This window comes from Mustela nivalis (genome assembly GCF_964662115.1).
Source record: "Mustela nivalis genome assembly, chromosome: 2".
In the NCBI taxonomy this organism is placed as follows: domain Eukaryota; kingdom Metazoa; phylum Chordata; class Mammalia; order Carnivora; family Mustelidae; genus Mustela; species Mustela nivalis.
This window is the reverse complement of record NC_139021.1, coordinates 125,966,417-125,989,996: the sequence shown is the minus strand read 5'-3', so window position 1 is coordinate 125,989,996 and position 23,580 is coordinate 125,966,417. Positions and strand designations below refer to the sequence as shown.

Here is a 23,580-nt window from a genome sequence, read left to right as displayed (position 1 = left end):
TAAAAATTGGAGATATTAATACTTCTAAAGAATATTGTTAGGACTAAATGAGGACTTATGTTAAATGTTTATTATGTTAAATGTTTATCACAGGCTTAATAGATCTCACATTGTTGATAAGTCTTAGCTGTTCCTTTGCTGAAGTACTGTGCCTGTGATGAGCAATGTAATGTGTCTGGTTTAAAGGGAAGATGAATTAACGTTTTCAATCCTCATGCCTAAGGGGAAAATTTTAAATGAGTCATAGTTTTAAAAAATGTATTAAAGAAGAATTACATCCTTTTGGTTTCTGAAGAGAATGCAGTAAGTGTAAAATAGACACAAGCTGCAATCCTATTTGCAAGTATTATCAAGGTAGTAAAATGCATTGTCAATAGATAATCCATCTTTTTTGTGACGTTATCAAGGAATATTCCCAAAAGGAGGGGAGAGTGGTGGGGAAAACCTGGTTGTTATTACTGTTTGTTTGTTAAAACTAAAATAACTTTTCTCACAGTCTAGAGCAACTAGAAGCAATTTTGCTCCTCAGGTCCTTTGATTGTGTCTTCAGACAGTGTGACAAGGGGATTGGGGAGTAAAGGGTTGAGAGGGAAAGGTGCTGCTTACATCTAATGGGTCAAGGCTAGGGATGCTGCCAAAACATCCTCTAACATCCAGGACAGTGCCTCCTCCCCAAAGAATTATGTCTCAAAACGTCAGTAGTGCCAAGCTGAACCTGGGAGCTAACATTAGGATATATAATGTGAATACTTTGTAGAAATAACTGGATTGTTTTAATGTTTCATGCTTTATTTGTAATTGAAATAGTGGTTTACCTTCTTTAAATTGTGTTAGTTTTTCATGAAGGAATTAAACTAGCAAGTTTCCTAGGTAATCACTTCATTGTCTTCATGAGGAATAGTAAGAAACAGTCCAGCTGACCCATTTTAAAGATGATTTTCATTGACTTCTAGTTCTTTTACTTTGGATTTTATGGTTTCTATAATTTGAGATAGTTACATAGACTAGAGATGTGAGACTTTACAAAATGATAATAGGTAGATGAGATCAACCATGCATGGTAATTGGGAATTTAATTTTTTTTTAAATTGGAAACATTTCACTAATTTTAAAGAATAAACAAATTACTGACCTTTCTTGGCAATAGCCAGTACTTATTGAATGCTTCCTCTGTACAACTCTATTCTAAGCATGTAGTGCATATTCACACATTGGATCTTCACAGCAAGTTCTTTATATGGGGACCATTATCATTTCCATTTACGGATGAGAAATTGGGGAACAGAGAGATCAAGTTATTTGCCTAGGGTCATACAGCCAGTAAATGGTGGAGCAGGGATTAGAATTTAGAGAATTTAGCTCAAATTTGCTCTCTTACCCCCTAGGTTATGTTATCCTGACTTGTCAACCAAGAATGTTAAAATATTTTCTGATTAATTACATCTCTCTAAACTAGATAAGTATACGGTTGACTCTTGAACAATGCAAGGGTTAGGGTTGTCCACTTGTGCATTTGAAAGTCTGCTTTAATTTTTGATTCCCCAAAAACTTAACCACTGTTAGCCTTTTCTTGACTGGAGCCTTATTGGTAACATGAACAGTCAATTAACATATATTATATATGTTGTATATATTATATACTGTATTCCTTCACTAAAATAAGCTAGAGAAAAAATAAGAGAAAATACATTTACAATACTGTATTTATTGAAAAAATCCTTGTGTAAGTGGACCTGCACAGTTTAAACCTGCATTGGTCAAGGGTCAGCTGTATAGCCAAAAACCCATGAAAGGCTTGTAATTTAAATGTACTCGTGGCATTGTAAAGTATTATATATCAAGATTAGAATTAGAATCTAGATTAGAATTAGAATTAGAAAGAATGGAAATTTAGAGTTTTTTTTCATTTTCGTGGTCTTTTATCCAAAGAAAACCCATGGTTTTCTGTCTCTGATTTAGGTTTTTTCTTTTCCACAAAGTTCTTTGCAGTTCCAGTTTCTGTTTTATTCTCCTCCTCCTCATATATGTTTTACTACTTCGTTTTTGGTTTTGTTTGTCTATTAATTTTTACCTTTGCTCTGTCCCTAAAATGGTCTTAATAAGCTAGAGATTATTATTATTTTTTAAAAAGATTATATTTATTTATTTGACAGAGAGACACAGCGAGAGAGGGAACACAAGCATGGGGAGTGGGAGAGGGAGAAGTAGGCTTCCTGCTGAATAGGGAGCCCATGCAGGGATCGATTCCAGGACCATGGGGTCATGACCTGAGCGGAAGCCACACGCTTAAAGACTGAGCCACCCAGGCACCCTCAGAGTGAGAATTTTAAGCAGACACCACATCCAGTGGGGAACTAGATGTAGGGGCTCCATTCACAACCCTGAGATCAACTTATAGAGCCACCCAGGTGTCCTTCTCAGTGAATATATTTAATTTAATAAAACATTTGAGGGGCACCTGGGTGGCTCAGTGGTTTGGGCTGCTGCCTTCGGCTCGGGTCATGATCTCAGGGTCCTGGGATCGAGCCCCGCATCAGGCTCTCTGCTCCGCAGGAAGCCTGCTTCTCTCTCTCTCTCTCTCTCTCTCTCTCTGCCTGCCTCTCTGCCTACTTGTGATCTCTGTCTGTCAAATAAATAAATAAAATCTTTAAAAAAAAATAAAAAAATAAAACATTTGAGAATTCAGTATATAGTGATGTTTAAAATAATTTTGTAATGTGTTAGCATATGAATGGCATTTGTAAAATTTATAAATATGAGCCTTTTATTATTATGAGTTTATAGTGTGGTTATAGTAAATATTTCTCTAACATATAAATATGAATTTTAGGCTGGATGCTGAAAATTTACTATTTTTTCCCTTGAAAATTAATATCCTGTGATACAGAGAATGAAAGTAGGGAAAGGACTCTTTGTAAGACTCCAAAAAAAGAACTTTTAAAAAGTATATAGATATCCTGGTAGCGATGGTGGTCCTGGGCTTTCTTATTTTCCATCTATCCATTTTTTATTGAGTGGTGTACCAGGAATGTAGGGGGAAAAAACCATTTTGAACCGGAGGGTTCTCTATTAGAAGTGGTGTCTCTTTCTGTAGGCATTCAAACTGTCTATGAGGAATAATTATTACTGTTATGTAATTATACTTTAAAATCATTAATAATATGTACTGAAAGAAGGTTCAATGTATTTATCCCACAATTGTGAACACAACTTTGTGTTCACAGCTTTCAGTGCTAGTGTGCTAGGCTTTTGAGTTGTCCTGGGTTGTAAAACTACATATTAGGCAGTTTCCAAAGGATTCATTATTGTCTGCGTTGAATATATGCAGTTGGGGTCTGAACTTGCTTCAGAAGATGGACTTTGTCTTGTACTTCTCAACAAAATTTGACTCCTACCCAGCTGGCTCAGAACTTTTATACTGGTCATAGAAAAATGCTGTATGATTAGATAGCCTCTAAGATAAAAGGACTGCTTTTTAAGATCAATTTTTAAATTGTCAAAGAAACATACTAATTTTTTAATAGTACTTTTCCACAGTCTTGTGTTTGGAAGATCCAGAAAAATAGAAAAAAGAACAATAACAATAACAAAATCTGGTAATCCTACCACTAGAATGAAACCATTGATACTATATAGTCTTCTAAAAAAAATCTTTTGGGGCACCTGGGTTGCTCAGAGGGTTAAAGCCTCTGCCTTCTGCTCAGGTCATGATCTCAGGGTCCTGGGATCAACCCCTGTATTAGGCTCTCTACTCAGCAGGGAGCCTGCTTCCTCCTCCTCTCTCTCTGCCTGCCTCTCTGCCTACTTGCGATGTCTGTCAAATAAATAAATAAATAAATCTTAAAAAAAATCTTTTATCTTTTTGGTTACTGGGATCCTCCTTGTCTTAATATCCCAAAGTAGAAATCTGCAGTTCATTTTTGGTTAGTTACATCGAGTAAATCCCTGTTGCTGTGTCTGCTCTGGATCTTAATTTGTCCAGCCCCCTCACCTCCTGACACATTTCTTTTCACAGTCATTGTGTCAGATATTAAAATAGTCTTCTCCACTTGGTGGTTCTCTTTCTGTTGTCTTTCCTCTTATTCTTCACATTATTAGTAGGTTTACTTCCCTAAAAACCAAATATGATTCTATCATTTGGCTTAAAAACATACTGTGTCTCTGGGGCGCCTGGGTGGCTCAGTGGGTTAAAGCCTCTGCCTTCGGCTCAGGACATGATCCCAGGATCCTGGGATCGAGCCCCACATCAGGCTCTCTGCTCAGCAGGGAGCCTGCTTCCCCTCTTCTCTCTCTGCCTGCTTCTCTGCTTGCTTGTGATCTCTCTCTCTCTCTGTCAAATAAATAAATAAAATCTTTAAAAAAAAACACTGTGTCTCTAAATGCTTTAAAAATTAAGTGTGGGCAACATACTGTAGCATATATAATGTGCTAGTAGCATTGGAAACTGGCTTCATTTATAGTGGCCTTTGTCTATGTTATATATGTTACGAATACCGTACAACTTGATTATCCCTAGGTGCAACCCATATTTCCAAGCACCAGTGTCCTCTTTTGTGATATTTCTTCTGCCTTGAAATCTTTTTTCTTTTTACCTTTCCACAAAAATGCTTCTTAACTTTCAAAACATAACTTGGATGTCATCTTCCCTGGGAAGCGTTCTTAAACTGTTCAGATACAATTACTTACTCTGGTGGCCCTGGAGAACTAATTATACTCCTTTATAACACTTTCCAAGTTGTGTTATACTTAGTTGTATATATCATGTACATTTCTGTTTTTCCTAGTCAGTTAAGGGAGGTATAGATACCCTGTGATTTGGAATCACAAGGTGCTTTTGACTCTCAGAATGTAATCTAGGGAAGCAAATTTTGTTTCTCACATATGACTTTCACCTATTGCTTGAGATATTTTACGGTGTTGACTTTACAGTGTTTCTATCTACCATATATATGCCTGTAGTGTTTTGTTTTGTTTTTTTTTAAAGATTTTATTTATTTATTTGACACAGATCATAAGTAGGCAGAGGCAGGCAGAGAGAGAGGGGGAAGCAGGCTTCCTGCTGAGCAGGTACCCTGATGTGGGACTCCATCCCAAGACCCTGAGATCACGACCTGGGCCGAAGGCAAACACTTAACCATCTGAGCCCCTCAGGCGTCCTGCTTGTAGTGTTCTCATTGCTTTCCTGTATACATCCATGCTTTATGCCAAAGATATCCAAAAGATTTTCAAGAAGTTTTTAGGGCAGTGAGGCGGAGCATTTTGACATTTGGGGGAAAAAACAAACTCTAGGACACACCTCCAAATTGCTTTGGTTTTCTTGATGCTGATAATTGTCAGTCTCTGAAAGAGGCCCTGTTTTTGTTAAAATTACTCAGTACATCCTTTCAGTGTTAAAAGTTCATAGTACTTTACATTAGCATTCATGCATCTGTCCAAAGAATTCTGAATATATTATCACTATGTTTATTTCCATAGAATTCTGCAAGATAATACAACTTAAAAGTTAGAAGGACAAAACGAAATTGATAGTAATAAATAGGTATTGTAAAGTTAGAAGGTACTAGATCACCAGTTCATTATTTTGAGAATTTATAAATGGGAAAGAATCAAGAATTTATACAGTTTTTTCCTATGTAAACTGTATTGTAAGACAACCAAATAGTTAATTAGGAAGTCTTTTTTAGAAGAATTCTAGATAATAAATGCAGATGGAAGGATAGAATTAGAAAATCCAATTTGGGCAACCCCTACGTAAATAATGGAGAATGATCATTGAGTGTATCAGGCTGGCAACACTTGAATACCGTAACCAACATGAACATCACTTTAAGTAGGACTGCCAGGCATCATGCGTGTCCTAATGTGATGGATTAGGAAAGTACACGTATCAGCCATGTGAGTATTCTTGCCAAAAGGTATGAATCATGTCTCTAGATCTTATTACAGTTTATAGGAAATATGGAGAGTGGAGGAATACGTTAACATCAGGAGGAAATAGCTAAATTTAGGAGGTGATAAATTCTATAGGGCAAATCACTTGTTAAAGATTAAAGGAGACTTAAAGAGGTATATTAATCAGGTACAGTGTATGGTTCTTGGCTTTGTTCCTGGTTTAGAAAAGCCAACAGGTAAAATTTCATTTTTGAAATGATTGAAATTTGAACATAAAATACATATTAAATGATTTTGAGGAATTGCTAATTTTGTCAGATATGATAATGACATTGTAGGGTCAATTTAAAGAAGAGTCTTTAAATGATAATGATACGTTCTTTACTACATGTGGGTGAAATGATACAATGTCTGGGATTTGCTATAAAATACTCCAATCCTCACCCCTCACAGAAGAGAAAAACTGTAGAATGGGAGAACCAAGATATTGAGACATTTCTGAGTTACATGGGCTAATATTTGCTCTACAATTATCTCTTTACTTATGTGAATGTTTGAAAATTTTCAGACCAAGAGTTGAAAAAAATTAAAGCCTAAAAAATGTATAGCATGAAGGTTCCTAGCAACCTACATAGGAAGAAAGCTGGGTCAATAATATAACATAGTGTCTATATGATAAAAATAGACATCTACTAGGGAAAAGCATGATTCTTCCTATTAACACCAAAATGTTTTCCTTTATAATATTCTTGAGGGCACCATATAATATATTGTGAAAAACATTTTAAATTATATCCCTCCTATAAATAGAATCTGTTTTTTTTTTGTTGTTGTTGTTGTTTTTGTTTGTTTGTTTTTGTAGAATTCATGAAAATAGCTAGTGGTATACTATCCGTGGTTAACGCCAGTGAAATTAGCTTTATGGCAAACTATTATGATACATTCTATGAACCTTACTCCAGTCTGTGTACAGTTCCCCAGTAAAATTCATTAGAGGTCTTATTCCTCTCTTTTAAAAGTTTAGAGAAACAGGGTACCTGGCTGGCTCAGTGGGTGAAGTGTGTGTTGCTTGATTTCATGATCATGTGTTGAGCCCCATGTTGGGGGTAGAGCTTACTTAAAAAAATAAAAAATAAAATAAAAACTACAGAAATAAAATAAAAGCTTAGAGAAACATAAAAAACTTCCTATCCATTCATCTCTCCTTGCCTCCATCTCTGTTATGACCTCTTTTCCTAGCTCTCTTTTGCAAATTAGTTAATATAATAGGTAAATTTCCTTATAGCTATTCCAGTTGGCCAAGAAAATTTCATTGAGTTCTGTTTTCTGTGGTTGTCTTAAAAACAAGTCTTTTTAAATGTAAAAGTATATTAAAATAGGCATTTAAAATACTATAGCCATTTACTCCCTCAGAGATACTAATATTAATTCCCTTTCCCGTCCCCAAAGAATCAGTGCTAGAGTAACTAGATGGACTGTATAAAGTATCCTGCAAACAGTTCTCCATAAACATTATTTTATATGGAGCTTTCCTAAGTATTGAACACCAGTGAATTTGAGATTATATTTCCTGGCAACTCTCTAAAGTACAAATCATCTATGTTATTGATTAAATTTGAACCATTACTCAGTGAAGCTATGTTAAAGTTTACATTCTTTTCTGAAAATTGAAATGACTAACAAGAACAGAACATTACCTCTAATTTGAGATGAGCCAAGGGAGTACCTGTAGATAAAACCAAGACTCTAAACAATAATCCTAATTACTGGTTTAGTTTTCTATTGCTGTGTAACAAATTGCAATAACAATTTAAAACAATACAGATTTTTGTTATAATTTCCATGGATCACGAGTCTGGGTTTAAGCTGAGCCCTTTACTTAGGGTCTCACAAGGCTACAAATTGAAGTCTTGGCCAGGGCTGAGGTGTCACTGAGGCTCCGGATCTTTGTCCAAGCTCTCATGGTTATTGGCTGCATTGATTTCCTTCTAGTGGTAAAATTTAGGGCAGCTTGCTTTTTCAAGGCCACAGGAGTCTCTGACCTCTAGACCCTCTTTGAAAAGGTTCAGCTTTATTAGGTAGATCCATACAGGAAAATCTCCTCTTTGATTAATTGAATGCCAATTAGGGACCTTAATTACATCTGCAAAATCTTTCCACCTTTGCCATTTAAAATAATATAATTGTGGGAGTGAAATTCCATTTCCTTTGCCCTATTCCATGGTTAGAAACAAGTTGCAAGTCCCACTTACAGTCAGAGAGAGGATTATACAGGGGCATGGGCTGTGGGGGTCATTTTTAGAATCTCATGCCTACCATAATGTATTACCTGTTTTAACATTTTAAGTAGCTTATTTTGTTTGTTATTATACAGACAACATTAATGAAACTTGAAGAGGAAAAAAACTGTCATCCTGTAATCCTGGTAGCCAGTGTATCAAATGTTTTCTTTTGCCTGTGTGACCACGTAATTTTATAAAGTATGAGAAAGCAGAGATATAGTTAGTTTTCCATTGCTTTTCACTTAGCAAGGGCATTTGTCTTGTTGCTCACATAATATTTGTATGTATCATTTTTAAGGGATGAAATTGCTTCAGGTGAATGAATCTGTATTACTGATTATCTTGTTAATCGAGGTGTAACTCACAATCAGTAAAAATCATTGTTCTGTGAGTTTTGATAAATACATGTATGTATATAACTATCATCACAATCAAGGAAGAATGTTATCTTGTGCCCCTTTGGTAGACAGACCCTCCCCCGACCCTGCAAGGCCTTGGTAATCACTGATTTCAGTCTCTGTAGTCTTACTCTTTCAACATTATCATATATATGCAATCATAAACTTTGTAGCCCTTTAGGTTTGGTTGTTTTCACTTAGTATAATGCATTTGAAGTTGTGCAGTAAAGGAATGGCATTCCTGTGACATAATAAGAAATACATGTTGAGTTTTTGTCCCTGGTTCCTGGTACAGAGCTCCTAAAACCCTTGTAATTTCCCAAAAGGAGCATCTTTTGTTATTCATAAGAAACCATTTTGAATCATTCCTGAATTTATACAAATGCGGTTACTCTTGCTGGGCCCTTCGACAGCCTTAGGATGGTATTTGGTTGCCAGGATGATAGTTGGTTGCCACCTGGTTGCTAACCAGGTGATTAGAGGGTTGGCACTTTCAGCCCCATCCCTTGACCTTTATGGAGGGCACAATGGCTGGAAATTGAGTTCAGTCATCAGTGGCCAGTGATTTAATCAATTGTGCCTATGTAGCAGACCCTAAATAAAACCATTTAAACAATGGGGTTTGGAGATATTTACAGTTGGTTCACATATCCACTTGCTGGTAGGGTGGCATAGTCCAACTCAATGGAAACAGAAGTTCCTGGTCTTAGGACCCATATGGACCTTGCCCTGTGTACCTTCTCATCTGGGTGTGTGTTTGTGTCCTTTTTAATAGATTGATAATAGTAAATAAAATATTCTTTGGAATTTTATGAGCTGTTCTAGCAAGTTACTGAAAGGGAGATGGGGTTTCACCTCCGCCTTGTAGCCAAGTCAAACAGAAGTATGTGTAACCTAGGGACCCAATACTTGTGACTGGCGTCTGAAGTGAGGGCAGTCTTGTGGGACTGACCCAAAAGCCTGAGGAGTCTGATGCAGACTGAACTGTTACTGTCAGAATGGAAGTGAATTGTAGGATGCCTGGTGGTATCTGGAGAGGTAGAGAATTAGATTGTGTGAGGAAAAAACTGATAAATTTGGTGTCAGAAGTGTTGTTTTGAGTAAAACACCTCAGTAGCTCAAAGAATAGTCAACTCAGCTGCCTAAGGTTTGGCCCCTGCTCATCTCCTGGGAGGTAACCTCTAAGCCCTTGGAATATCCTGCCTGATAAGAGGGTCTTTGCTTACTTGAGGGCCTTTGGCCACCCCATGTTGTCTGTGTTGACAGTGTGGCTGAAAAGGTAGTGGAGACTTTGTGCAGTGTAGTATCAGCTTGACCTCTGGAGAAGTTGGAGGCTAAGGTCAGCTGTGCAGGTGGCCAGTCCTGCCTACGTGTCAGACCCCTGATAAAAATGCTCAACAAGGGCCTCAGCTGAGTTCCCCTGGTTGCCAGTACTCTATGCATGCTGTTAAACATTCTTGCTGGGAGATGTAAGTGAGATATAAGTGCTGTCTCTGCAACTCTGCTGGGAGAAGACAACTGGAAGCTTGGTGTCTCCTGGACTCTGTCCCATATCCCCCTTCCTTTACTGGTTTTAATCTGTGTCTCTTTGCTATAATAAACTGTGACCATGAATAAAACAGCTCTTTTGAGTTTCATCAGTTTCTAGTGAATCATTGAATCTAAGGGTGGCTTTGGGGATCCCTGAACTGCAGAGGTTCATCCCTATTATTGCTAGTATGAATACTCAGTTCTTTTTTATTGTTGAGTAGCATTTTGGAGTTTCTTAATTCTTCTGTTGAGCTGGTTGTATCCAGCTATTGGCAGTTATAAATAAAACTGCTACAAACATTTGAGAATAGGTTTCTGTGTAAACATGGGTTTTTATTTCACTTGGGTAAATAACTAAGAGTTGGATTGCTGGATTATATGAAAAGTGTCTGTTTAACTTAGTTTTAGAAACTACTAAAGTGTTTTGCAAAGTGGCTGTACCATTTCACACTCCTTCGAGCTACCACAGTATGCGAGTTCCAACTGCTCCTTGTACTCCTTATTATCTGTATGGGCAGTTTTATTTTTCTTTTAGTTTTACTCATCCTGATAGATATGTAATAGTATCTCACACAAAGAGTTGTGCTTCACATTTCCCTAGTAACTAATGATATTGGGTATCTTTTCATGTTGCTTTTTAATGCCATTCATATATCTTTTGATGATGTGTCTGTTCAGATCTTTTGCCCATTAAAATTTTTTTTTTTTATTACTGGATTTTGAGAGATCTCTAAATATTCTGGATACCAGTCTTCTATCAGATATCAGATTTTGCAAATATTTTCTCGCAGTCTGTAACCTTTGGAGAGGAGTTTTTAATGTTAGTGTTCAATTTTTGATTTTATAAACTTTACAGATTTTTAAAAATCTTTGCCTAACCCTGTGTCATGAGTTTTTTATATTTTCTTCTGAAACTTTTTTAGTCTTATATTTTACATCTAGCTCTATCATTTTGAGTTTATTTTAGTATATGATATGAGATATTTAGGGGAGCATGTGGATGTCTAATTGTTCTAGAACCACTTGTTGATGGGGCCATCCTTTTCCACTGAATTGCATTTTTATTTTTGTGAAGACTCAATTGCCTGTATATACATGGTCTATTTTTGGATTCTTTTTAAATCTTCATTTATCTACTCTTTTGCTGATGTCCTGTTGAGTTGATTTATGTATCTTTATAGGATAGTCCTGAGGTAAGATAGTATGAGTCTTCCAGTTTTTTTTTCTTAAAATTGTTTTGGCTGTTTCCGTTCCTTTGCCTTAATTACTTATTTGATTTTAGAACCAAATCCTTGATGTCAAGATAAAAAAAATTACCTTTTTATTTAAACATTTTATTTATTTGTCAGACAGAGAGAGAGAGTGAGAGCAAGTGCACAAGCAGGTGGAGTGGCAGGCATAGGCACAGAGAAAAGCAGGCTCCCTGCTGAGCAAGGAGCCAGATGTGGGACCCAATTCTAGGACCCTGGGATCATGACCTGAGCAGCTTAACTTACTGAGCCACACAGGCACCCCCCAAAAGTTTACTTTTCTTTTGATTGAGATTACTTTGAATTTGTTGGTGAATTTGAGGAGCACTGAGTCTACAAACACATGCTCATGGTATATCACTTCACTTACTTAGGTCTTCATTCTTCAGTACTTTGTAGTTTTCAGCATAGAGATCTTGCATATATTTTATTACATTTATATATATTTTTATGTTTTTTTGGTTCTGTTATAAACAGTGCTGTTTTTAAGTTTGGATTTTCCTTTTTTTCCCCTAGTGTATAGAGATACAATTGATGTTTACATAGTGATCTTATATTTTGCAACCTTGCTAACTTTACTTATTAGCTCTAGGAGCTTTTTCTGAAGATTCTTCATGAATGGATACAGACAGATGTGCCATCTGCAAATAGAGGCAGGTTTATTTTTTCCTTTTCAACTGTATGCCTTTTCTTTCTTTTTTTTTTTCTTGTCTTATTGCATGTTCTAGATTTTTGAGTATGTTATTGAGTAGGAGTGGTGACAGCTGATACCCTTCTTCTGAATCTTTAGGGGGAAACATTGAATCTTTTATTATTAACTGATGTTAGCAGTAAATTTTTAGTAAATGCACTTCATCAGGTTGTATAGGTGCCTTTCTATTCCTGATGTGCTGAGAAGTTTATCATAAATAGGGGTTGAATTTTCTTAAATGCTTAGTTTTTGCATTTGTTCATGCCACCATAGTTTTCTTCTTTAGTTTGTTAACCTGGTGATTATATTGAATGATCTTTTAATTTTAATGTTGAATCAACTTGTATTCCTGGAATAAATCCCTATTGTGATTTATTGTTGAGAATTTTTGCATCTGTGAAGGATAATTATCTATAGTAATTTTTTTCTCGTGATTTCTTTGTCTGATTTTGTTTTCAGAGTAATGCTGGCATCATAAAAATGATTTGGAAATTGTTCCCTCCTGTTCTGTTTGTGTAGATTTTTTTCCCACTCTTTCGTATCTAATTTCAGCTTTGATAATCTCTTGACCAATTTTCAAGTTCATTGATTGTTTCCTCAGCTGTGTCAAGTCTGTTGCTGAACCTGTCAAAGACTTTTTAAAATTTTGTTACTGAATTTCTCGGTCTTTAGCATTTCAGATTGACTCTTTTTTTTTTTTTTTAAGATTTTATTTATTTACTTGACAGAGATCACAAGTAGGCAGAGGGGTAGGCAGAGAGAGAGGAGGAAGCCGGTTCTCTGCTCAGCAGAGAGCTCAATGAGGGGCTTGATCCCAGTACCCTGGGATCACGACTCGCGCCAAAGGCAGTGGCTTTAACCCACTGAGCCACCCAGGCACCCCTCAGATTGACTCTTTTAGCTTTTCTGTTCAGCTTTTGTAGTCTCAATGATATTTGCCATCTGATCATATCTATTGCTAGCCTGTTCCATTTGATCCTTCATTACTAATAATTATTTTAATTCATTGGCTGATAGTTCCAACATTTTAGTTATATTTTAGTCTGCTTCTGTTGACTATTTTGTCTCCTGAATGATTAGTTTGCCCTTGAGATTTTGTGTAGCTTAAAATTTAGGAAGGGTGAGGGTGGTTTACCAAATTACTTTATTTGAAGGAATGATGCAAACAAAAGAATTTAAGGAGATATTTTTATACAACTTATAGAAAAGGCAGTGGTAATCTCAATATGCATGTATTGCGTTGGGGACCAGGGAAATCACCCCTATGACCAAATTCATGCTTTTTGATTGAATGTCAGCTCTCATTTGCAGGATAGTAGAGATTGAAGTACATAGTACTTTTGTTAAGAAATGGGTATGACCCTTGTTCTGCTAAGTTGTTTGTGCATGGGTTTGAACCAGTCTTGCCTGGTGTTGATTGGGTTTACATGGGGTTTCCTTGCTTTGGTTATATTCAGTGCATCATCAATTTTAAATACTTCTATCATCATTTTGTGCTTAATGGGTGGAGGTTGATTTGCTGAGAAGTTTTAACTCAATGCTTTTTTTAATTTCACCAAATCCTTAGGCCTTACTTATATATCTGCACTTCAGAGAGGCTGTCTATGAGCACTTTAATTTTTTTTTATACTGGAAGCTAGTTTGCCTTATAGTGGTAAGCATGGAGTATATCTTTTGTCCTAGACCAACATTAATTGTAGGCAGGTTCTTTTTCCCTCTTTTCCTACTAATCCTGCTTTTCCCCCACTAACAGTAGACCTCTGTTGTTTGGGGCCAGGGTATTTCCTGTCCCTCCATCAGGAGTAGATATTATCATCTAATTTTGAAAGGATTATGAAAATTTGAATTATAAAACTACTAGAAGAAAATATAAAAGAATACCTACATATTTTCTTAGCATGATATAAGGTGGAAACATAAAGATACCAACATATTTGTGTAAAATTTTAAAAACTTATGAATATTAAAAGCAAATTGCAAGTAGGGACATAAACATCCATGTAAATTTAGATTTAAAATCAAACGAAACAATTGTTTTAAAATAATTTTTGCAATTAAAATAGCTGAAAAAAGGACTTTTAGGTGTTATAACCAAAGAACATAAGGCATGCAAATTAAAGGTTTCAGATATAAAGCTTATTTGTAATGCAGAGAATCTCAAAAATTCCTTCATCTGAAGTTAGTTCTGGTAGATTAATATGATAGCTTTAAAGCAAATTTAGAGAGCAAAGGAAGCAATTCTACAGTGTTGTTCAAAAATTGTTGTTTAATTGGGAAGTCCTTTGGCCTGTACTATTTGTATGTATGTATTAATGATCAATATATTTGTCTTCTGTGAGACCTTAGAGATAGAACCTTTCTGGCTAAACATATTTGTTTTCCTAAAGCAAGATTACTTTTGTCAATCCTTTAACATTTTTTAGCTTTGAAACTACCATATGACAGGAGAGGATACTTTGCTACTTGATGAATTATTCAGAAGTCGTAATTGCAAGCTTTTAGGAACCTTAAAGATTATATTAGCCTCTACATGTTATATATTATTGCTAAAGAAGCAAAGTTTTGTCCAAAATTAGTGGTAGAAGTAACCTCAACTTGTTTGACTCCTGTTCTTTGATTATACTATATGACTGCTAATTTCTAATTTGCTACATTTGGGATATACATCTTAAAACATCCATTTGTGAAGGGCTGTATGGGATGGGAATTGACTAGTGGTAACCTAAGTGTTTGTGTATTTTCTGAAAAGTGGAGTTGGTTAGCCTTTTGAGTATTTCTCTTGGCCATTTAATGTTCGATAATATAAAAATATGTCCTGGAGTAGTAGAATGGTTGGGGGATATTGATTTCAACTTTAAGTTTGTAGTTAAGGTTTTTTTTTTTTTTGTTTTAGGTCTGGTTTTCATATTTGTCAGCTGTTATTTTAAGGGAAAAATCTAAGGCCTCTCTTCCTGTGAGCTTCTGTGAACACAGGCCTTGGAATTAGAACACTATTTTATACACTATTTAATTGAAAAAATAAATTATCTGTAGTAGTGAAGCATATGTGTAGCTAGAAGACAATGCTTTCCTTTATATGGAGTCATTTATTTTTACTGCATATTTATGTTTTGTAGTAGGTTATAAATCTTATTATATGTAATCATGTGGCTTTTTCTAGAATGTGCCAAAGAAAAGAATGACTAAAGATTCCCTATATTTTTACTGCTAGATCTTGTTTTGTTTTGGTTTCTTTGAAGCCAGATGTCATTAATTTGAGAAATGTGCCTCAGAGCTGTATGTTCTTGATCAAAAAGTTCCTTCATTATGTAGAATCTAGCTGCATCTTTGGGGAAGAACATATTTGAGGAAGAAGTATAGATAGCATGCTGAGGTTTTGTGTCAGTATTTTTAGCTTAGATTTTACTTTGACTTTCCCTTGTTTATAGCTTTAAGTGTAAGAATAGAAGTTCTTTCCTTAATTACTTCTCATGGACATGAGCAGAAGTAGTATTCTTTAGAACTTTAAGGTCTGTTACAACTAATATGTGGCTAAGTGAAATCTTATGAGAACAATAGGAACATAACCCTTTAGGAACCTAACCTGTTCATACATGAAAGAGCTAATATAGCAGTTGAAGATGCAAAATGCTGACTGCCATGTAGCATATTTTTATAGTAGTTAATAGTTGAAGCATTTATGAGAGGGATGATGAAAAAAAAAAAAAAATGGAAACCCCAGGAAGATCTTCCTGAATGCTCAATTGGAGTTCAAGGCAGTTTACTTCATTCTTGCTTGTAGCTCCTCATTTTAGGAGATTAGGAAAATTCCAATGTTTTGTGCATTCTTTCTAAATTAAAAAATGGACTGTACCACCCAGGTGCCCCTAAAGTTTTATTTTTAATAGAAAATGTCTGGGTGCCTCAGTTGTTAAGCGTCTGTCTGCCTTTGGCTCAGATCATGGTCCCAGGGTCCTGGGATCCAGCCCTGCATCAGGCTCCCTGCTTGACGGAAAACCTGCTTTTCCCTCTTTCACTCCCTGCTTGTACTCCCTCTCTCACTCTCTCTCTGTCAAGTAAATAAATTTAAAAAAAAAAAAAAAAAAGGGCAAAAGAAAATGTCCATAAGAAGTGGTAGTTTCCTGTGCAGCCAGAATATAAATTGGAAACTGCGTAACAAAAGCAGAGAGCATACAGTTAAAAGGCTAAGTGGAGATTGCTTTTCTCTCTCTTTCCTTTCCTTCTTTCTACTTTCCTTTCTTCATTTTCTGTCCTCATTCCACATGTCACCAAGAGGACACTGAGAAAATTATGTTTTCATGGGCTTCATCAAAGAAATTGAGATTGTTCTCTTTACAATACTAAGAATAGACTGGTGTTTTAGATACATATTCAGGATCATTTTTAGGTTTGCATCAGATTGATTGGTAATGAAATGAATGTTTTTCTTATGAATTGTAACTCTTTCTTCATGTCTATACTTTAGAAATGATCCCCAGGAACAACTGTGCTTTCTTGGGAAGTCCCGAGTTTTATGAAGGCTTTATGTTTTATCTCCATAATTAAATGAAATAATGTGTAGAAGCCATTATTTTAAAGGCAATGAATAACTCTTTAGGAAGAACAAGAACTCATATTTATGAGTTTTGATTTATGATTTGATTTATGATTTATGATTTGATCTTAATTTGGTTGGATTTATAAAAAGTTACATTGTGTTTTATTTGTTAATTGATTTGATACCATTTATGGAGTATCTACACTGCTCAAAGCTTAGTTGATACTGGGAGTATAGTTGTGGAAAGTACATTGTTCTTGACTTTATTGGAGCATATACTCTACCAACGGAGACAAATACAAAACAATTATACTATAAATGGTATAAAAACACTTGTGGTAAGCACTAAGACAAATCGGAAATGTTCAGAAAGTCCATAGTAGGGGATTCTAAAGCTTGGAATCAGAGCTGGCTTTCTTTAGGAAGTGACATTTGAGTTATATTATCATTATCATAAATGTTATTGGGGTGCCTGGGTGGCTCAATTGTTGGGCGTCTGCCTTTGGCTCAGGTCATGATCCCAGGGTCCCCTGGGATTGAGCCCTGCATTGGGCTTTCTGCTTAGGAGGCAGCCTGCTTCTCTCTTTCCTAGTCCCCCTGCTTGTGTTCCCTCTCTTGCTGTGTCTCTCTCTGTCACATAAATAAATCCTTCTAAATAACTAAATAAATAAATGTGATCAAGGAATTCATTTTAAGTAAGTGTTTAAGAATTCAGTTTAAATAAGTGTTTAGGGAAATACTTAAATGGAGGTTACTTAAGGTTTAGTGATAAAGACAGTAACAAACTTATTTTCATTCTATTTTTGGTCTTCTACTTGAATAATTCCGTTGAAATTTTTGACTTCCTTTATTTTTTTATTCTTATTTTTGATTTTTAAAAGTCTATTTTTCATGCCCAGAAGTGCTTTATTAAACACATTACCGTGGCTTTCTTCATTGTAATATTGACTTTAATAAGAGTTCCTAGATGTGCCTGTATATAAAGACCTCATAACCCAATCTAGTCATTACACTGACAATTAATAAAAGCCTCAAGTTATAGTAGATTTGAAAATTGTTAAAATGCACTTATCTTTTATGCCATTCTATTGATGCTTCCTTAAATAAACAAACTGAAGTATTTCTATTGTCTGTCTTTCTACTTACACTGTGAGCTACTCAAAGACAGAACCTTGCAGGATGTGAGACACATAATAAGTGTTAAATAAACAAATGAGTTATGAATAGCCTGTGTTAATAAGGAGGTGGCAACTTGGCGACTGACCTTCATGTTTCTTTTAAGTGACAATTTAGCATAATGCAGGCTGCTTTGGAATCATAAGGCCTAATTTTGAATCCCAGTTCTTCAATGTGTATGCTTAGGTGAGTAACTTCATCTTTAAAATAAATAAAATAAGATTACAGGTATAAAGTACTTAGTTTAGTGTCTGAGGCGTTGTAATGTCCCATAAATGGTGGCTAATATTATTATAAGATACATGCATTGATCTTTTATCTCTTTGCGTTTTTATATTATTTATAATAGGTACTTATAATGACATAAAATACTGGTATTTAAGAGAGTAGATAATTGGCCCTTCCTTTAACTACACCAAATCAAAAAGTGAAAAATTTACAGCTAGTAGGCTGTTTGCTTATTGAAACTAAACTTAATGAACTACTAATTATTGATAGTTAAGTGGGTAATTATGACCCTTAACGTTATAATGAATATAATTCCTTCCTTTGTAGGTCATGTTTTTAAAAATAGTTTTTATGAATACATTTTTGTGGATTTTTAAAAAAACAATAATCTCACAATGTATCTTTTATATAAAGATATTTGATGTATGAGGTTTGCTTGAATTGAAAGGGTTGTATGTATTTAAAGTACCTATTACCCGTGGGTATGGAAAAAATATAAGATCTAGTCTATGTTTTTAATTTTTCAGCTTCTGTAAGTAAACCTAGTCATTTTAAATACTTTTGTGTCACTGTGCCTATATAGGGAAAAATTCTGTAACTTTAAAAAAAATTGACTAATGCATTTTCTGAGGATCTTTATAAAAGTAAAGCATGTAAAAGAACTAATTGAACAAAGAAATATTCTCAGGTTTCAAATAGAACTTTTAAATTTATCTTAATTCCATGTTACTTAGAGTTATGATTTGCTGGCAAAACAGTATAAACAGTCCTTGTAACAAAGCAAAATATGCCAGCAAGCAAACAAAAATCCTTTAAGGCCTTTTTGTTCTACAGTAAAAAAAAATATTCTTCAGGTTCCTCCAGAGGCAAAATACCCACAAATTTGTGATTTTCTTTTTCTTGTAATTGGTTGTCATTGGCCAGAGTCAGGAGATTCATAGAACACTATTTGGAATACAGTAGTAAGAATATAAGACATTTGATTGAAGATGATATGAAGATATATGGCCTTTCGCACTTGAAATATTTTGATTGATTTGGTGGATTTACGTGCTTTTCAGAGTACTTCCGAGGACAGCACTCAGCATGTAGTGAGGGCTCTTAGAAGTCCGTTTAGAAATTTACCTATAAAAATTGAAATCAGGTGGCAATTTTGTGTAAGGCAACCCGACAGTCAATACTCCAAATATATAATTTAGTGAGTGGGATTTATGTAATAAGAGTGTTATTTTAAACTCTTAAGCGACTATATTTTCTTACTTGGTCCTAGAATATTACTGAGACTAGGAAGCGGGCAATTTCTGTAACAATTGTGTGGTACTCAAGATGACAAAGCAAATCACTGATAACTTGGTATCAATGCAGATCTTATTTTTTTTCTTCTTCCATATTTTCAGCAGATTATTTTACTGGTTTCTTAATTCAAGTTGAGTTTTTTAGGAATCTTATTCTGTAGATCTCAAGATGATTTAAGTATGCACTGAAAGAGTGGGGCTGGAAATAAAATTGCATAAGTGAAATTAAATTTTTTTCTGAACTTGCCAATATGCATTTCTGGACATGGTTTTCCTTTATCTATTACAATTTCCTATTTGCTCTTCAGCAAAATTAGATCATGATGATTAAAATCTGTCCTCCTTGTTATTTTCTTTTATAACCTATTTGCAGTGGTCACGTTTTTTCTACTTAAGACAACTCGGGTTGTCTTGGGTGTTCTAAGAAAGATAAAAACCTCAAGTTTATTTTAAATATTCAGATTACTAGTGTAAACTCCTTTAAAAGATGATATTTGGGTGGGTGTGCCTGGCAGGCTCAGTCAGTTAAGTGACCCACTCTCGATTTTGGCTTAGGTCATGAGATGAGCGTGCAGTTGATTCTACCCTGGACGTGGAGCCTGCCTAAGATACTCTCTCCCTCCTTACCCGCCACTCTCAAAATAATAATAATTTTTTAAAAGGTAATTTTTTTGGAGTAGAGGTTTAGGAAAATCTCTAAGAAACCAAAATTTATTTATTTATTTTTTTAGAAACCAAAATTTAGAATACGTTTTTATTAGGCTAGAAAGATTTTTGGAGTTGATTATGGTCATTAGTGGCTCTGAAAAACAAAACAATACGGGACTGGGATTTTAAAAACTACCTTTTAAAAACACTATAATATATGTCTGAAATTGAACTGCTCACAGACATGTAAAAATTAGGTTTGATTTAGAAGAATTCGAAAATTGGATCAAGTAAGGAGTAATCATTCCAAATTTGAGATCCGTAGGTGTAGGCAATACAAAAGCCCTGTTGTGGTTGGATGGAAAGTAAACATTACTTATTTTACTGAATTGTGATTGGCTAAAACCCTTTTCTTTCCATGATATTTTCTAATAACGGAATCTGGAGCCTTTAGCCCTGTTTTTATACGATGAGAGAGTTTGAAGAATGTGCTAGTACTGAAAGTACTCAAATTGGCCCAGAAACTAGATTTTAGGGACACTGACAGAAGCCCTCAACAGAGCTTTTGACATTTCTTACAACAAAGCAATAGGGAGGTGTAAATCTCTGAAGCAAAGTTGAAACATGCAATTGGTATCGTTGCAAGCAGGAAGGATGAAAGGATGACAGTGTTTTCCTCATTTTCGTTTGGAGTCATGTACTGTTCTGCAGTGACTGTTTTCAGTGGAAAGTCTTGCTCTGCTTTGTTTTTAGTGGAAAGCGTTGCTCTGATTTGCTGCTGGGACTGTTGTTTCAGGTGAAATTTGGACTAATTCGGGTGGCGGGCACTATGTGTTCTGAAAAACATAGCTTCAGAGATGCAGGGTTTAACCTGGAGTTTATTTTGTGACCCAGGGTGGAACCAGGATGCTTCACTTTCGCCTCAGTGCCCCCCCCCCCACCCCATGTATACTTCTGAGGGAGCGGCGAATAGAGAGGTGACCCTCAAATACTCTAAATGGTGTTACCAAGGGAGAGCATTCCTTTATCCCACGCTGCTCCTTATTTCTTAGCCTGGCTGGCCCCACAGCCCCCTTGGCAGCGTCGTCAGGTACTACTTTCCGTCTGTGGTGGTTCCTCCGACCCTTTCCCGCGGCTCCCTGCCCCCGCCCGCGCCGGCGGAAGGAGACGCTCGGCGCTCTAGCCTGCGAGTGGATGGGGAGGCGGAGTAGTACTGTCCACGGTGAGGTAGCGGCAGCGGTCAGGGTTGCCTCAGGGCCTCCGACGGCGACAGGGGTGTGGGGATTTCTGTCAGTTTGTGTGTGTATGTGTACGTGTGTGTCTGTAGCTACAGTCAGAGAGGCTGCTGGTCGGGGAGTCTGGGGGAGTGTTGAGGACTGTGAGTGACCGAGGTCGCTGTGCCCTTCTGGGCAGAGCGTCCGGTGCGCCCCCCAGTCCGCGCTCGCTTGCTCGCGGGGCTGCAGCCGTCCCCCAGTCCGCTCTCCTTCGCATGGGCTGCCAGTAGGAACAGGGTTTCACTGGTTCCCCTGCGGTGGAGGAGGCAGCAGCTGCTTCAGCAGTGATGGCTATGGCGGTGGAGACGCGACTGGAACTGGTGGGGAAGCGGTTCCTGTGCGTGGCTGTCGGCGAGGAGGCTCGGCCCGAGCGCCGAGAGAGTGGACGCTGCTGGCGGGGCTGGCGAGCGGGGGTCATCCGAGCTGTGTCACACAGGGACAGCCGCAATCCGGACCTGGCGGTAAGAGAGCGAGTGCCCCTCAATCTCCCAACCCGCACCCGCACTGCTTGTCTCCGGCAGCACCTTGTCTGGTTACCTCTGGCACCTCGCGCAGCCGGGCCAGCTGGCGGTCACGCCCCTCTTTGGAACCGTCCGCTGCTTTGCCCTCATCCCCTGCTGGGAGCTCCCACGTCCTCCTGAGTAGTTTCCCCCGGGGAGCGGTGCCAGAGCAGGACTCCTGGGCTTCTCCCCGGGCCCCTCCAGGCCCCTTGGCCGCCGTCTGGGAGGGGGGCAGCGTCCCTGCGGTGGCCGTGGAGACCTTGCCGAAAGGCGGGGCTGTGAGCCAGTGCAGCTGGGGCAGGTGGGGGGTGGCGGACAGAACACACACCACTCGTGGCGGTAGGGGGCCATCTTCACCAACATCTCTTTCCTTGAAAAAGTCTCACTATTCCAGGGGTTAGAGAATTAAAACTTAGGCAGTAAGGTTGCTGAAGGGGAGGGAGAAAAGCAAAGAGACACCTCTGTGGTGTTTCAGGCAGTCCTGGGATTCGTGTGCATTTCCCAGGCAAAGGCTGTGTGAGTGGTGGCATCTTGATGCAGCCTTTTTTTTTTTTTTTTTTTTTTTTTTTAAACAGATGCTTGTAATTCTAACTGGAAACGATGAAAATGAAAATTTTTTATTTGAAGGGTCATAAGAAATTAACCCCTCCCATTCTTCCTCCCATTTGTTTTTCTGTGGGGTTGTGGTTTTTTAGAAAGTGAATAGTATTTTTAAAATCATATACAATTTTAAATGAAACAAGAAATATTATAAATTAAAATGTTATGCCCTGCCGAACCTTAAGGGTCTTTTTCTTTGCTTTCTTTTCCTTTCATATGATACTGCCAATATTTTCTTTCAGTAATGTGGGAATGTGCACCATATCAAGAAGGGATATGCTCTTGATAGGGTTCCACGCACATTTTCCCTTGGGGACAGGTTGGAAGGGGCAGAGTAGGCATTGACTAGTCTTCGCCAGGTTGATTTGGGAGTATATAATCCACGAAATTTATTGGTAGTGCCTTGGGGTATTTAATTTTTTACGGAAAACTTCAAACACGGTAATATTTTCTTTCCTTTTGTATATCTGTGAGTTTACATTTTCAAATACACTTTAATATCTATCTATACATGTGCATATCTATTTTAATATTTTTCTTGGTTTCTGACTGCTTTTGTGAACCCCTGTTTCATGACTGTACTCATTGGTATGGTTTCACTGGGTGTGTAGTAATGTTGACTTGACATTGCAAAATGGGCTTGTTTTGCTAATAGGTATTTCTAATAGGAAATAAGCAGAAAAAGGCTAATTTTGAAGATTTTGCTTGGTTATTTTCACTGTAAAGAAGAAAAAGCAAATCTTTAAAAAAATTTCTTGTCTTAATGATTCTGTAGACTGTGTCAATTTGGTAACCTTTTTGTGTAAAAGGCATGTCCTGAGTTTCTCTCTCTTCCTTTTACTGTGATACAATAATGTCTTGGCTTTCATGTGGAAGCTAGTTGGATTATGACTTAGCATTTTAAAATTACTTCGGAGCAAATCTGGAATGATATTTTGTTTTCCACAGCATTTGACTTTAATAGGTTAATGAAAATTAAGGAAATGTAGTTTTAAATTATGAGTATCACTCATGACACTCAAGTTATCAGTTAAATATATTAACAACTTTCTTGCATGGAAATTTAAATGATATAAAGAATGGATTTATGTTTATCACATTTGTAAAAGGCAAAATATTAAGCTGGGTATTTAAAAATGAAAAGTATATGTGGATGGTGGTAGGGACTAGAAAGAACAGGGATGAATTTTCTCAGATGATGGAAGTGTTTTGTATCTTGACAGTTACAAGGGTGTATGTATTAAAACTTGTTGAATTGTGTCCTTAATAGTTGCTTTTT

General features: G+C 36.7%; 1 protein-coding gene across 5 annotated transcripts in view; it reads left to right on the top strand.

The window, feature by feature from the left end:
- The window catches only part of JMJD1C (jumonji domain containing 1C), a gene marked incomplete at its 5' end in the record, with an annotated part of 325,008 nt that overhangs the window by 36,261 nt on the left and 265,167 nt on the right, over positions 1-23,580 (top strand). Inside the window, one exon of one of the 5 annotated variants that reach the window (XM_082720119.1) lies at positions 21,179-21,662. The exons of 3 other annotated variants lie outside the window; for them this stretch is intronic. In XM_082720119.1, coding sequence (XP_082576245.1) covers positions 21,489-21,662 — 174 coding nt within the window. Of the gene's footprint in view, positions 1-21,178; positions 21,663-23,580 lie in introns of those variants that run through there. One more of the 5 variants, XM_082720116.1, reaches the window with a different exon arrangement.